Source organism: Vidua macroura, chromosome 12, assembly GCF_024509145.1.
Source record: "Vidua macroura isolate BioBank_ID:100142 chromosome 12, ASM2450914v1, whole genome shotgun sequence".
In the NCBI taxonomy this organism is placed as follows: Eukaryota; Metazoa; Chordata; class Aves; order Passeriformes; family Viduidae; genus Vidua; species Vidua macroura.
In genome coordinates this window covers 19,408,634-19,422,539 of record NC_071582.1, presented here as the reverse complement: position 1 = coordinate 19,422,539, position 13,906 = coordinate 19,408,634, and the positions used below count along the sequence as shown (strand labels likewise).

At 47.2% G+C, this 13,906-nt stretch overlaps 1 protein-coding gene across 1 annotated transcript in view; it reads right to left on the bottom strand.

Annotated features, from left to right (window-relative positions):
• The window catches only part of LRRK1 (leucine rich repeat kinase 1), a 70,346-nt gene that overhangs the window by 13,578 nt on the left and 42,862 nt on the right, over positions 1-13,906 (bottom strand). The window contains exons 17-27 of the mRNA XM_053988501.1: positions 13,249-13,369; positions 12,848-13,007; positions 11,972-12,248; positions 8,864-9,035; positions 7,324-7,487; positions 6,030-6,169; positions 4,358-4,607; positions 2,766-2,932; positions 1,489-1,686; positions 553-830; positions 174-368 (exon numbers count right to left, since the gene is read on the bottom strand). Coding sequence (XP_053844476.1) covers positions 174-368; positions 553-830; positions 1,489-1,686; positions 2,766-2,932; positions 4,358-4,607; positions 6,030-6,169; positions 7,324-7,487; positions 8,864-9,035; positions 11,972-12,248; positions 12,848-13,007; positions 13,249-13,369 — 2,122 coding nt within the window. The remainder of the gene's footprint in view (positions 1-173; positions 369-552; positions 831-1,488; positions 1,687-2,765; positions 2,933-4,357; positions 4,608-6,029; positions 6,170-7,323; positions 7,488-8,863; positions 9,036-11,971; positions 12,249-12,847; positions 13,008-13,248; positions 13,370-13,906) is intronic.

Here is a 13,906-nt window from a genome sequence, read left to right as displayed (position 1 = left end):
CATCATTTCATTCATAAAACTCTCATTTAAGTCAACAGAAATTCTGGGCCAAATCAGCAGGAGGGCTAAATGGGCAATGGAGCTGTTGTGCTGCACCAGGAGCAAGCTCAGCCCTCCTGCACGAAGAGGGGCAGCCAGCTCAGAGAACACGGCTCAGGAGGGTGGCCTTGTACCTTCTCTGGCTTAGTGTCCCAACACTCCATCATGAGTGCTTGCATCCTGTAGAGCTGCACCTCCTCGGGCTGCCCGAGGACAGGACGGATCCCTTTGGACAGTTTCTTTGCAATCTGGAGCTGGTGGTGTCCCAGCACAGGCCGCTGTCCCGACAGCAGCTCGTACAGGACCATCCCATAGGAGAACATGTCCACCTAGAGCCAGAAACAGAGGGAAAATCAGGGCAAGGCTCTGTCGGTGGGTGGAGAGGAGAGCAAGGCAGGCCACAGTGGGAAAGCCAGCGCCAGCCCCCACGCGCGGAGAAGGGAATTGAGCCGTGAGATGGTGCCAGCCCCACACTGCCACCGCAGGGCTGCCCCACAGCCTCCCCTCAGTCACCTTCTCGTCGTAGACGATGCGGGGCCGGATCTCGGGGGCCTGGTAGCCCGGCGTGCCCTCCACGCCCAGCGCGCCCTCGTGGAACGACTGCCGCGAGATGCCGTAGTCGGAGAGCTTGATGTTGATGTGCTCCCTGACGTCCAGGGACCACACCAAGATATTGTCCGACTTGAGGTCGCAGAAGATGATGTTCTTCTTGTGCAGGTAGGCCAGGCCTGTGGCGATCTGGTAGGCTACTTTGTGTGTCAGCATGTGTCCCAGCGGCACAAAGGAGGACCCTGGCACAAAGGAACAGCCTGTCTCCAGCTCCTGTAATTGCCATAACTGCTTCTTCTTCCCCCTCTCTCCTTCTCTTTTTAACTCCAGAGCAAAAACTGACAACCTTTTGAAACATCACTCAATGGCACCATTTGAAATGACACTGTTTATGTTACTGTACGTGTCTGACAGTCCTATTAAATTCTTTTTTTAAACCCTTTCACTACTAGGCCACTAAATCTTCTGGTGAAAATTAGTGTTTGACTGAAAGTTGACATGAAGCCAAGGTGCCAAGAGGGTCAGATGGCCTCAACTTATCTTGGAACTGGTGTTGTTCATTTGACAATGACAGCAATACAGATAATTATGAGATAATTTAGAGTACCAGACACCCATCTGCAGGGGGAAAACCACAGCACCATCCATGCAGCACTGAAGAGAGATGCACTCCATAATAATTTGCAGAGAAATTAAAAATCCAGGTCTCCAAAGTAGTTTTGAGAATCCCAAGCATCAATTTTTACTAGGTTCCCAAAAGCACAATATAAGAACAATTCCATCCCTCCCACTTCCCTTAGTCTGGAAAAAAAAATATCCCCTGCAGCAAATTAAGCAGTAATTTAAACACCACTGCCCATGTGTCAGTGGGAGAGGGGTGGGAGCAGAGCCTGGCTTTACCTTTGGAGTTCTCAGCCAGGACAGTGGTGAGGCTGCCCAGCGGGGCCAGCTCCAGGGCGAAGCAGAGCGGGTGGATGCTGATGCCGATGAGGGACACGATGCAGGGGTGCTGCAGGGAGTGCAGCATGCTGGCTTCCTGACGGAACTCTGAGAAGTTCTTCATGGCATCCATGGCCCGCAGGTGCTTCAGCATGGTATCTGGCAAGACACACGACCCCCCCCTTGTCATTGCCCAGCTCAGGAATCGAGTCACAAACTCTTTGGGAGGTGATCACTGAGCGAGGGCTGCAGGAGGAAGGCAGCTGGCGGGATTATGTCGACAGCAAGGCTTTAAGTTGAATCCTTATGCTGATGCATGAGCCACTCAGAGACACTGGCTATAAGCAGGATCTGTCTGGTGCCTCAGGAAGCAAGAGCTCCCTTGGTCCTTAAACACCAGGCTCAGGTGTGTCTGGCACATGCTGTTCTCACATATCACCTGGACGACTTTGGAAAACCCGTGCTCCCAGCAGGGAATCTGTGTAGATGGCCCACTGCAGACCCTGTGCTGGAAGGGCTCTTCCCTACAGTTTCCCAGCTTCCCTGCCAGAAGAGACACTTATCACAGTAATGGTTCTGCTGCCACAGCACACCACAGGCTGCTCAGGTAGGTCAGCTCTTCCCGAAGGTGATTTGTCACTGGGACAGCAGCTGGCCTCCCCCACAGCTCAGGGATTCACCACATGCTCCCCTGACAAAAATGAGGAATGTGAGGCACTTTCCCCTTTCCTCTGTGCATGGACTGAGGCTCTGTTGCAAAGCTGGGCTCCACAAGAGAGCCCATCCCTGCCTGGAGAAGCTGGTGGGCTCAGAAGGATTCCCAGTTTGCTTTCTCCAGCTGCTGGCACAGAGAGGGTAAAACACTAATTCAGAGGTGAAGACTCCCAAGTCCTCAGTGCAAACCCAAGCAAACCCACACTTCTCATGGCCAAATAGCATGGGAACAAGAGTTAAAATCTCACCCCCCTTCCCAATCAAGGGCTCTCTCTTGGCACCCTGTAAATCCAACCTCTGATCTGCAGGAGAGAAGCCTCCTGCAGTGCCAGTGACCTTCATCACTACAAATGCCCATGAAGAACTCTCAGATGCATCCTCCTCCTCCACTGAAACCCATCAGTTTTGCTATCTATTTCCATGTTTAATCAGGTGCTGTCAGCACTTTGCAGACTCTTTGGTCTTAGCTTGGGATCCCAGACTGCAGATTCACAGATTCCCGACACCAAATCTGTGCACTGTACCTGCAGCTGAAGTGGGAGAACCCTTGCATTTTTTAATCTGAAATCTCTTCACAGCCACTGGTTTTCCTTGGTATCGTGCCCGATATATAACAGTTCCACTTCCACCCTGGCCAAGAACGTTGTTTTCATTTTCACTGCATTCCAGTTTGCTATTTTCCAGGAACAGTCTGCCAAACAGAAATTGGGGGTTTTTAATTAAAGTTTCAAAGACGTGGTAAATTAATGTTTTTAACATGATTTCCATTTTCACAAATGCCTAATAGGATCTTGCCTTATCTACCAAGAGGACTGGATCACCTGAACTACCTTGGTCATCTCAGTGCAACTCCATGCTGGCTCACGTTGTATGACAGATTTCTCACAGAAAAAAGTAATTTGAGCAAAGAAGCACAAAGAAGCTTTTTACTAATTTAACCCACAAGAATCAAACAGATCTGGAAAGCACATAAGCTTCTTTTCCAAGCAGATGACACAGGTACTGATACTTGTACTATTTATCTGTATTAATGATTTTTTTTTTTTTTTTTTTTTTGCTTCATTTACCTCCTGTTCCTCTTTTTTCCACTGAGGCAGGACAGGATGTTTATGAACAGCCCCACACTCTGAAACCTGATTATTCAAATCAGCTTAGTGTTCCCAGGCTGCAATTCATCATTTTCCCACTCTCCCAGAGACTACTTTTACAGCTGTTCACACTTCAAACATCTCCACTCGCCTCGCACCTGCCAAATAAATCTGCAGGAGATAACAGTGTGAGGAGGGCTGGTGTGATGAGCTGATGGGTGTTTGCCCAGAAAAATGACCCCAACAAAGCAACAGGGGCCAGTGAGAGCACAGAGAGCTCTGACAGCAGCCAACAAGACCTGGTCTAGAGGTCCTGTGATTCTGCATTGGGCACCCAGAGGTCTGAGAGAGCAGGAGCCAAAGGGGACATTGCTCTCCTGTCCTGCCTGCTCTCAGGTCTCCTGCTCTGCACATCAAGTAGTGATGTAAGTAAGACTGAGCCCATCTGGGAATGCAGTTAAGCAGCTTAAAGATTTGGCAGTGCTGCAGTGGGTAGGGAAGAGCTCCTTCAGCTGTTCAGGGCTGCCACACACCCGACATATCCAGCAGTCCTCAGCCGAGCAGGAGCCCCAGCTCAGTGTGAGTCCCCCTGTGGTGTCCATAAACTCACTCACCTACAGGCCCCTACAAAATTAAGGCCATTTCAGTGCCAATTTTGTGAGGCAGCAGCACTTCCTTTTTGTTTCACCACATTAAAATCTCCTTTTGTGGGATCCCAGAAAGGCTCCAACTACAGAAAGTTCTGGCCAGAGTTCTGGGCAATGCAGGACAGCTGTGGCTTTAAAAAGGGACTTTCACATTGCACCACGGTGATCTCAAAGGACCCCTGGTGTGATGACTCGGTCAGCACACAGATATTGTCTAAGCAAGTTGCTGAACACCAGGATGAGCTGCCAGAGCACGGATTGAGAGCAGATGGATTTGTTTCCTGTGGTCAGCACGTCCCTCTAGCAGAGGCGACTCGGGAAAAGGGCCCAACCAAAACACACAGGTACGCTGAAACTCAACCAAAGGCAATCACACATTACCTGGCAGGAAAATCAGTCATGAAAAGCTCTGGGACCAGCTCTTGGAGCGACACAGGGATGTCAGGATGGTTAGGACACGTGATATAGTCCAGCTCGATGGCAGTCAGGACACAATCCTCCATGTTGAAGTACTGCGCGTCCTCCGCCCTCTCGCCGCCCTCGCGCTGCTCCGGCCTGGCAGCTGCACAGATGTGGCAGGGCACATACTGCTCCATCAGCAACGTGCCATCGCTCTCCGTGGCTGTGAGGGCTTCAGAGAGAGCAAACAAACAGGAAACAACGTCATCCACGCCAGCTGAGAAGGAACAACAGCTCCGAGTGCATTCCAGTGTCCGCAGCATGACCTGGATCTGCCAGCTGGAAATGGTCACGCTCACACAGCAGCAGTGTGCTGCAGGTACTGACTGGAACAGAAAATAGCTTTGCAAAGTAGACAGGACAGTGCTGGGGAGACAGGGCTGTGGACATAACCCAACACTCACCCTGCTCTGGTCACAGGTAATGCACAGGCTTGTGAGGCAGATGTTCTCAGGACCAGCAGAAATTAGAAGTATGTGAATAAAGCATTGGAGAGACCCTTCTGCTTGCTGGGTGTCTCTGTCTCTGCCCAGACTGCAAACTGCCAGATGGCTTGAGGTGGAAATGGGGTTGGGAGTAGGCTGGCAGGCACAGCACACTGAGCTCAGGCTCAGCACTCACCTGCAGCACCCAGGCTGGGAACACAGGTCCTGTGGGCTCCCTCATGGGCGCCTCAAGGTGTTCAGCCCCTCCAGCAGAAATGTGGGTTCTACCACGACTAAGCCTTTGGGAGGTTCACACCTTTCCCATAACTACAGAGAGATTTTGTGGTGACAGGCTCTGTTAAATGCCCACAATTAGTCAGGGTGAACACAGGCTGCAGCCTTTGAAGTCGTGGCTCTTCTCAAGCTTCACTGATTAACTTTAGCATTATTTTAATCCAAAGGCAAATAAAATGTTCTTTTATCTTCAGAACACGTAGAACGTGAGTATGTGAGAGTGCACCACTGTTTCCTCCACAGAGCCTCCAATTAAGAGACTTTGGCACTGCTTTCCAGACCAGGGTAGGACGACAAAGAGCACTTCAGATTTTGTTTTGGTTTCAAACAAAGTGTATTGGGGCTGCAAAGAACCTGCTGGGTAACAGCAGGATCTGTGCTGAGCACAGGAAAAGCAGCTGCAGGAGTCAAGGAAGTTACCTTGGCATGGAGTCCTTGGTACCATATTCACTCAAGCCTCTCACATCAGAATTTTGTAACTCATAGAAAGTTAGAAATGATGGGCAAATCCTTATCCCAGCTGATGCCAAAATGAGTTCAAGGGACAGCACCAAGCAGTTTAGGCCAAACCCTAGCCCTGCTACGAGCACTGGATGAATCTCTTGAACTCCTGCAGGTCCTGTTTGAACTGCAATGTTTCACCTGTGCTGCTGTGACAGACAGACTGGAAGACACAATGTCTAGACCAAAGGGTGTTGGCAACTAATCTTGATCTGTCTGCAGGTTTATTAGCTTTTATCAAATGTTATTGGCTTGAGACTGTCAGAGCCTGAGGGGTCTTCAATTAACACACAGTACTGTGCACCTGGAGAGCTCTGTCAACCCTCTGTTGAAAAGATGTAACACTGCACAGAAAATTACAGTTGTTCTCTTACCAGGGAACCACTGGTCTATCAAAGAGTTGACATGATCCGTGATGAATGCCATGGCTGAAAAGTCTCTTGCTTCTGACTGGGAAATTATTTTAATTCCACCACTTTTTTTCTTTTTCCAGTTCACATCAGAAGACTCGACGCTGTGTGAGAAAGCCAGAAGACAGACCTGTGAAGCTTTTCTGAAGTATCAGTGTCAACAAACTTTCTTTCTGGCAAGAAACCTGAGTTACATAATAAGACACAGTTCATGAGTCATCAAAACACAAAGCAATCTAGCTTTGAGGGTGATTTTCAACTCAGTCTGTTCTGAAAATGACTTTCAGAAGAGAATTCTTGCAAAGAAATGCCAGTTCCTCACAAAAGGTGACTGCTATAGAAGGTCAGGCCTAGGGAAAACTGTGGCCTAAGCAAGCTGAGTATGACAGAGTTTTGACAGAAATGCCCTATACAGAATGATGGAAGGTTGGGAGCTGTAAAATCAGTAATAAAATTCCAGTGGAGTAATAATGGTATTTCCAGAAACCATTAGGAAAAGTTTATGAACATAATTTTTGCACAATTCCCATGGAAGTGCAACTCCCTGAAATACATAGGGAGCTAACAGCATGACCACTACCACAGTCCAGAATTCAGGATTACAGCCTGTGGTTTGCAGCATCTGGGTTCAAATCTCTACTGAGCTTGGAAACTTGGGAAGGTCACTGTTTCCTTCTGGCCTCCAACCATGCAACAGCACCAATGGTTCCTCCCTGTCTTGCCAGGAACTGAAGGAGCAAACGTCTTAAATGTCTGCATTTGTGAAACAACATGGACAGGAGGTTTTCCCCAGGCTTGCAGCCAGCAGACATTCTGCCTTGGCCAGGTTGAGGCACTTGTCCACAATCCCTGCTGCACAGAAGCACCTCCATTGACCTGGATTACTGCCACGCAGTGGTGAAGTTTTAGGATTCAGTGGAAAACTCATTGAGGTAAGGAAATCTTTGCATGTGAAAATGCACAATTTTAAGCTGCCAGAGCCCTACTCTGAATTTCACTTTCTGTTCTCAGGCCTCTTCCAGTTTGTGGCTGCAACAACAGATAAGGTTGATACATTCAGACCTGCCAAATAATCAGTTATGTGTCATTTCTGTCAGCATTTGTTACCAGATGAGTTATGTCCATTAGAAGAGCCTCCTCTTCTCCTGATGAGTGAGCACACAGCCTGGGTCAGGCCCATTCATCTCCATTCAGCTGATGTGTCTCATACACTCTATTAGTCCCCTGTCACACATGCTGCATTATGAACACAAATTACCTAAGATAGCCTCCATCAAAGGTAACGAACAGACCTTCCTGCCAGTAAACAGTGTGAGTCCTTTTGACTCGGAACGTGCTGCAGCGGTTCCTTTGGGTGCCTGTGAAGCTGTAGATGGTCACCTTTTTGTTTCTTGTCTTAGTGTTCTTCTTGTTTTCAAAGAGCTGAAACAAGCAGAAAAGCATGAAAATTGTGCTGAAGTTTCTCATAAGGATGTTTTAATCAGGCAAGAAAGTGTTTTTTTTTTTTTTTTTTGGCTTTCACAGGTGCTGTTGTACCTTTTCCAGTAAAAGTGACTTGTGCTCATATAAAATTTTGCGATGGAATGGAAATACATGCGGTAAAATTGATTTTTCCACAGTGGAAATCTTTTTCATGCCACTCAAGAAAGAACAATTTCATATCAGTGCACAAAGCTAATTCTATAACTGTGACATTTACTGTATTTATTCTGCATTCACGAAAGTCTTATAAACCTAAAGCACTAAATGTTCTAGTGAATGATGAAGTCTGTCCTCAATGCAGAGAGTTAACTTTTCCACCTGTTTTAGTGGGAGGAAGATGGCTCTTCTCCAAGACACTTCAAACCAGCAAAATGTATTTCTGTTTTAAAACCAAGAAGTTAATCTGCAGGACTCCACTGTACTCACTGCTCCAACATTTATTTGCCTGCAGACAGGTCTGACGCCTGGCATCCTTTCCACTCCCTTCATGAGGACTGGTTGAAGCCCCTAGGAAAGGTGCTCTAGGATTATGTAGTGCCCAGGAGGATGTAAGCAAGGGGTTGCCAAGACAGCCCGTTAAAAGAGGTAAAGTTATTAAATGGCTTGAGAAGCCTGGAACACAGAGGACCTTCCCAAAACAGGTATCATGTTTTCCATGTTCTGCACATCACTGACAGACCACAGTTTAATAGAGAGCTGCTAAGAAGATACCAGAGCAGTACTATAAATATTTTGCAGATATTTATTACAGTTTCATATAGAAACTGCTGCAAACACATCTGCAACAACATCAAAATTCACTGGGCTCTCAGAACCTTGCAAACACTACTTTAATGTCACTCATTGCACTTGCACTAATGGGGTGCCTCATTAAGGCAACAGTCCTGTAATTTTCTTCCCATTTAAACCCATAGAGATTCAGATATTTGGCTTTGCTGGAGCTATTCCAGATCTCCTCTGGCAAAGCCGTGAGGGAGTCTGGCCTGGTGGAATGGTCATGGACAAGAGCCACAGGCAGAACTCCAATTACTTGTAATTGGAAGATGCCGGAGGAACTGAGACCTTCCAGGGGATCACGTTATAAAGAAGCTGTGGAGAACTCAAGTTTTCTCCCCCAGTGCCAATTTGTCGTTCTCAATGACACCTACTGCAAAAACAGAATCAGACTTACAGTGCAGAGCTTCTTCTCTCCCTTTTTACTCAGATAATGTTACTGAAGTCTGTGTCAGAAGCGAGCGGGATGTGAAGAGACATCCCACTTACACTGAACCCCTTCAGCTGTCTGCTTTTGTTTGCAGACAGACACAGTAACCTACCTGGAGGTCCATCTCTGCCAGGCTAATTAACATCCGGGCTATGAACCTTTGCCAAAAGCCAACGGGGACAAAACTCATCTTGAAGACCCTCTGGACCGTGTTTGCGGTCTGGTGGCAGAGCCCGTGGATATCTAACGCCGGCTTGGTAGGAAGCAGATGTGGGAGGAGGTAGCTGAAACACATCAAGTTCAACAGCTCAGATTTTAGCTACAGCTTTTAACAGTGAGTACATTGTTACCAGATAATAGGGCGATTCAGTCTCCAAAGAGATTTTTAATGGCACAGCCTACTGCATATAAAAACGCTTTTAGACTAAAATGCTGCAGCAATACATGGAGAAATTAATTTACACTATGAAAGCAAGCAGAGGCAAAACAGACATTACATAATTCAGCCAGGGCTATTGGAAAGGGCTAAAATTGATGTAATGAGCATTTGTGTACTCACAAATTAAATGCATTAAAATATAAGAGTCATTAGAACAGCTGTGATGGCGGGACTCATTTTTTTGGTACTATTCTGCCCTGGTAGTAAGCAGGGAATTAAGAGCTGTGGAACAGGCGATCAGTGCAAAACCTGAGCTCCACCAGCTCAGGTTTTGTAAGCCCAGAAGTGGAAGAAAGGAGTTCCAGGCTGCAGGGACTGGGCTGCTTTGCCTCAACCCAGCCCCGGAAAGAGAGCACCTCATGGGTCAGCATGACAGAGCTCCATCCTGCAGCTGATGGATCCCTGTCACATCCCTGACAAACCCCTAGAGCAAGAGCTCACTTTGCCAGGCTGTTGCCAGCAGAGAAATCACTTGTCTAGCTCAGATTCCTCTGCAATTAGATTATTAGGTACTTTGCCCAAGTGTGAAGGAGACGATGTTATCTGTGCCTGACCAGTCAGCAATAACAGAGTTATGCTGGTATAGGGGACCACAACGTTTTCAAATTATTTTCAGATCTCCCAGTAATCCCAGAATATTCATTTGTCCTGATCTTTCATATTTGGGAAGTTAAACGTCCTGGAACACTGCAACTGTTTTGAAAACCATGAGCTTGTGGCTTTCAATACTTGCCAGTAAATCTCCTGTCAGTGATACTCTTCTGTACCGAACACATCCCAGGATGCCTGTACAATCTAAAATGTTATTTGCTTATAAGCAGACACACTGCTGTTTTATCAGTGCTGAGCCTGAGAAAATGAGTTGGCATCTGGGGCTCATGGTTGACGGGCACAACGACAGCAACAAGGCACGTGGCCAAGAGACCTGACCAAAATAACACTGGCAGGGACTAGACAACAACCAGAACTAATGCTGGGTCAGAATCCACTGCTTTAAAGCCTCTCATGTTTTCTCTCTAGCAGCTGCAGGATTCTGTAAAATCTGAAATATCAGCTCAGAAAAAACAGCCATCATTAGACAACAGCTCTCTCCATATGTCACACGTGATGACATATTACATGATCAAATTATCTGTTCCATGAAACATCTTTGGAATGTAAAACTGGCAAAAGTTTCAATTATAAACTCCAGTAAGAATGGTCACGCTTTTAAGCGTATTTTAAGAAGCAGAACACAGCTAAGTTACATGCACCTTAGGCAGAAAAGTAGAGTGCAACAAACTAAAAACTTCTCGCTCTATAAAAGTAGTGGATGCATCATCAGACAGCAAATAAATTTTCCCCAGCACATCCAAGAAAAGGTCTAGGAGTGTAAGAAGGGCCAGTGAGGCCCTTCTGGGCCACAACTATCTAGTGGATTATAACACAGATGGTGATTCGACGCTCTTGAACAACAGCCAATGCAAATTTTGAAAATATGTGAAACATGCCCCCATCCACCCTTTCAGAACAGAAACTGGCAGCTGCTTTCTCCACTGACTGCACAGAAACTCTATCTGGCAATCTAGACAATAATTGCAGCAGCACAGTAACAAATAACTGCTCTGTGTCTGGCTAGTACATTAAATTAATCCAACCTGCTACAGCTACAGCCCGTCAGTGGGAAGAATATTCTGCTAATGTGGCTTGGATCGCTCAGAAAAACATTGGGCAGGCTATGAAAAAGCAGTTTCCTTGCTCCCGAGGCACAGACAATGTAATTGCCCTGGTGAAAAATGGCAGATAGTGACAAGGAGTCCAAAAGGCATTTTGGACTGAGCAGAAACATTGCTGCTTTATCTGTGTTAAGCCTGAGAAAATTTGTTGGCATCCGGGACTGGATAAGTGACAGACATAATGACAGCACAGAGAATGCTGCACTTGTGCTGGCATTCAGAGCTCCCCAGAGGCTCAGGGCGATGCAGCCGCGCTGTCCTGCAAGGGCAAGGAAGTGAAATGCAAATGCCACATCAAAAGTGCAACACAGCTCTGGTCTCACCGCTAGCCCAACAACAGGGCTGTCGCCAAGCAGATGGGAGAGAGAAAAATTGCAGGGAACTCTGCCCAGAGGAAAAGGGACTGGGGGGCAGAGGGGAGGAGGACTCATTAACATTTAAAGAGAATGAGGTTTCTTAGACCATTTCTAGGAAAACTATTGATCAACACCTATTGAGGTTAAAAATCAAGTAAATCACATTGCTGCTGCAGCTACGCTTTCCCGATTTCACCAGGAATAAAATGCTGCTGCTTTCAGGACTGACACAAGTATCGATTACTCAAAATTTTCTGCCACACTGAAGTGAGGATCCTTCACTGGAAACAGATGACTACAGCCCATCTATATTTCAGGCCTGGCAGCCGTGGCCTCACATCCTCTCCCGGCTGCAGCTGCGCCAGCTGAGCTCCTACAGCTTCCACCTGCTCGTGGCCACATCCCTGGTGGTGTCACTGCCCCTCCGGGCTGGTGGCTGAGCCTGTCACAGCCTCAATGCACCCAGTGGACAAAGACTGCTCTGGGAAAGCTTTCATACAGGCTGGTTTGGCCCAGAGGATGCTCAGTTCAGGAAATACAGTCCAAATGGATGGGTGCCTTCCATGACACTGCTGAATGCCCTCAGATATTTTCTCAGCACAAGAACCCTGTCAAGACAACCACTTAAGAGTGGCAAAGCCTGTTAATATCCACTGACTAAATGGCCATTTTTCTCCAGCCTGACTAATCCTCTCTCATTATCAACATACCTGTTATTGGCCACAGGCAGGGCGATCTCAAACTTGGCCAAGAACTGGAAGTACTGCTCTTCGGTCTGCTCGGTGAAACCCGTCCCAACCAGCAGCATCCTGAGGTCCTCTGCTCTGATTACTCCATTCTTAGCTACAGACTTGGAGCTCTTGATGTTGAAAATCCTCTGTAGACATTCTGAGAGCCAGACAGGGTCAAGGAAGTAGAGGTTCCTCAGGCCGTGGCTCGTGTCTGGGAAGTGCAGCAGTGTCCCTGTTTCTATGAGAAAATTAATGGCTGCAAAAAAGTAAAGAATTGGGGATTAGCAATAGACCACCATTAGGAAACCACAGAAGTGCAGGAGAGTAAGACTATGAGGCAGTTTGTGCAGTTTTATACGTTCCAGATACAGCCAGCACCCAGCCAAGCCAAGGGAGTAACATCTATCTGAGGAGTGCTGCTATCTGACACTCCACTTGTAAAACCCACATCTCACTTCTTCACAGCCAGTATTTCTGTTCCCATGACACCTCCCCTTCACCCTCCTCCTGCCATCCTCACAGGGAAAGGCTCTCCCTGCCTCCTGCAGAGCAAGGCCTCCATAAAGATCACAAATTTGGGGTCATACAGAGAAACCAGACTTGAAACTATGGCAACCCTCACTCTACACAGACTAGAAATGAGACACAGCTTGTTAAAAAAAAAAAAAAATCAGTAACCTCAGACAACCTTAGAAACTTTCCAGTCCTGTCCCCAGAGTCCCACTACTAATTTTATATCTTACCAATTTGCAAAGTCACCTCTACACTGGTAAAATTTATATTTACTATTTGTGGAGTATTTCAATTGGACATACATATTAATTTCCAAGAAACTACTGGTCTGCTCTGACCTACCAGTTTGCAAGTCTTCATAGTCTTTGATATCATTTCCAGGTGTTTGCTCGATCATCAGCTCTATTTGTCTGTCTGTTAAATATTGCACATCATCATTTTGACTTCTTCTATGCTGTTCTGCAAGGACAGCTTCTTGGAGGCTGAGGTAACTCCGTGGTATCTGCAAGCCATGTGAGAAAACCAGCAGGATCAGGATCAGCCAGTAAGGCATGAACTGGCTGCCCTCTTCCTTTCACAGGGATCTTTTAGTGCTGTCTTCTCCCAGAGCCAGATTGCCATCTTAAATATTCACATGGCTCCTGCATCAACCCCTTACTCCATCAATAACTCCTAAAGGTCACCTCCCAAGCCTCCCAAAAGCCCTGCTTTGGTAAGGATCACCAAGACAGCCCAGTTCTCACCAATCTCCCTGCAAGTTTCTGGGAGCAAATTGAGCTGCCGACATCCTTCATGTTGCAGGTGACGTGAAAAATCAGCTGCCGCAGTCCCTCGAGGCCTTCCAGAGTCTTACACGAGAGCTCACTGCAAAAGTCATGCATGGGGGAAGGTTATCAATCCTTATCAGCACACTGGCTTCCTTTCCAGGCTCACTTTCTCTTATCAATGACTTTAAATTTCCTGTGTCAGCTGAATGGGAGGAAGGCTGTCAGTAAGTATTTTTAGAATACTTTAGAGAAAACACATGGAGTTGCCTGGAAAAGATATATCAGGCCACATCTTTATTAGCCCAGCCTCTGCTCTGCCTGCTTCACTCCCTGCACTGCTGTCCCCTGTGCACTGGGATGTCTGGGGACATCCCTGGCAGCCTGACCAAAATCATCCCCCTCTGTCCCTCCTGAGCCACACACATCCTGGAAGGGGCTGTGGGGAGGAGGAAAACTATGTGCCCCAGCAGCCTCTGGAGACAAGTCCAGTCCTCCCTGCCCCAGATCAAAGAGGCAGGATGATGACTACCAGACACCTTTTCCACCCTCATTCCGGTCCTTGATCAGCTGGATCCTGCAATCTGGGAATTGATGCTTAGATCCTAAAAGCTGGCCTTCATTATCTCTTCAACAG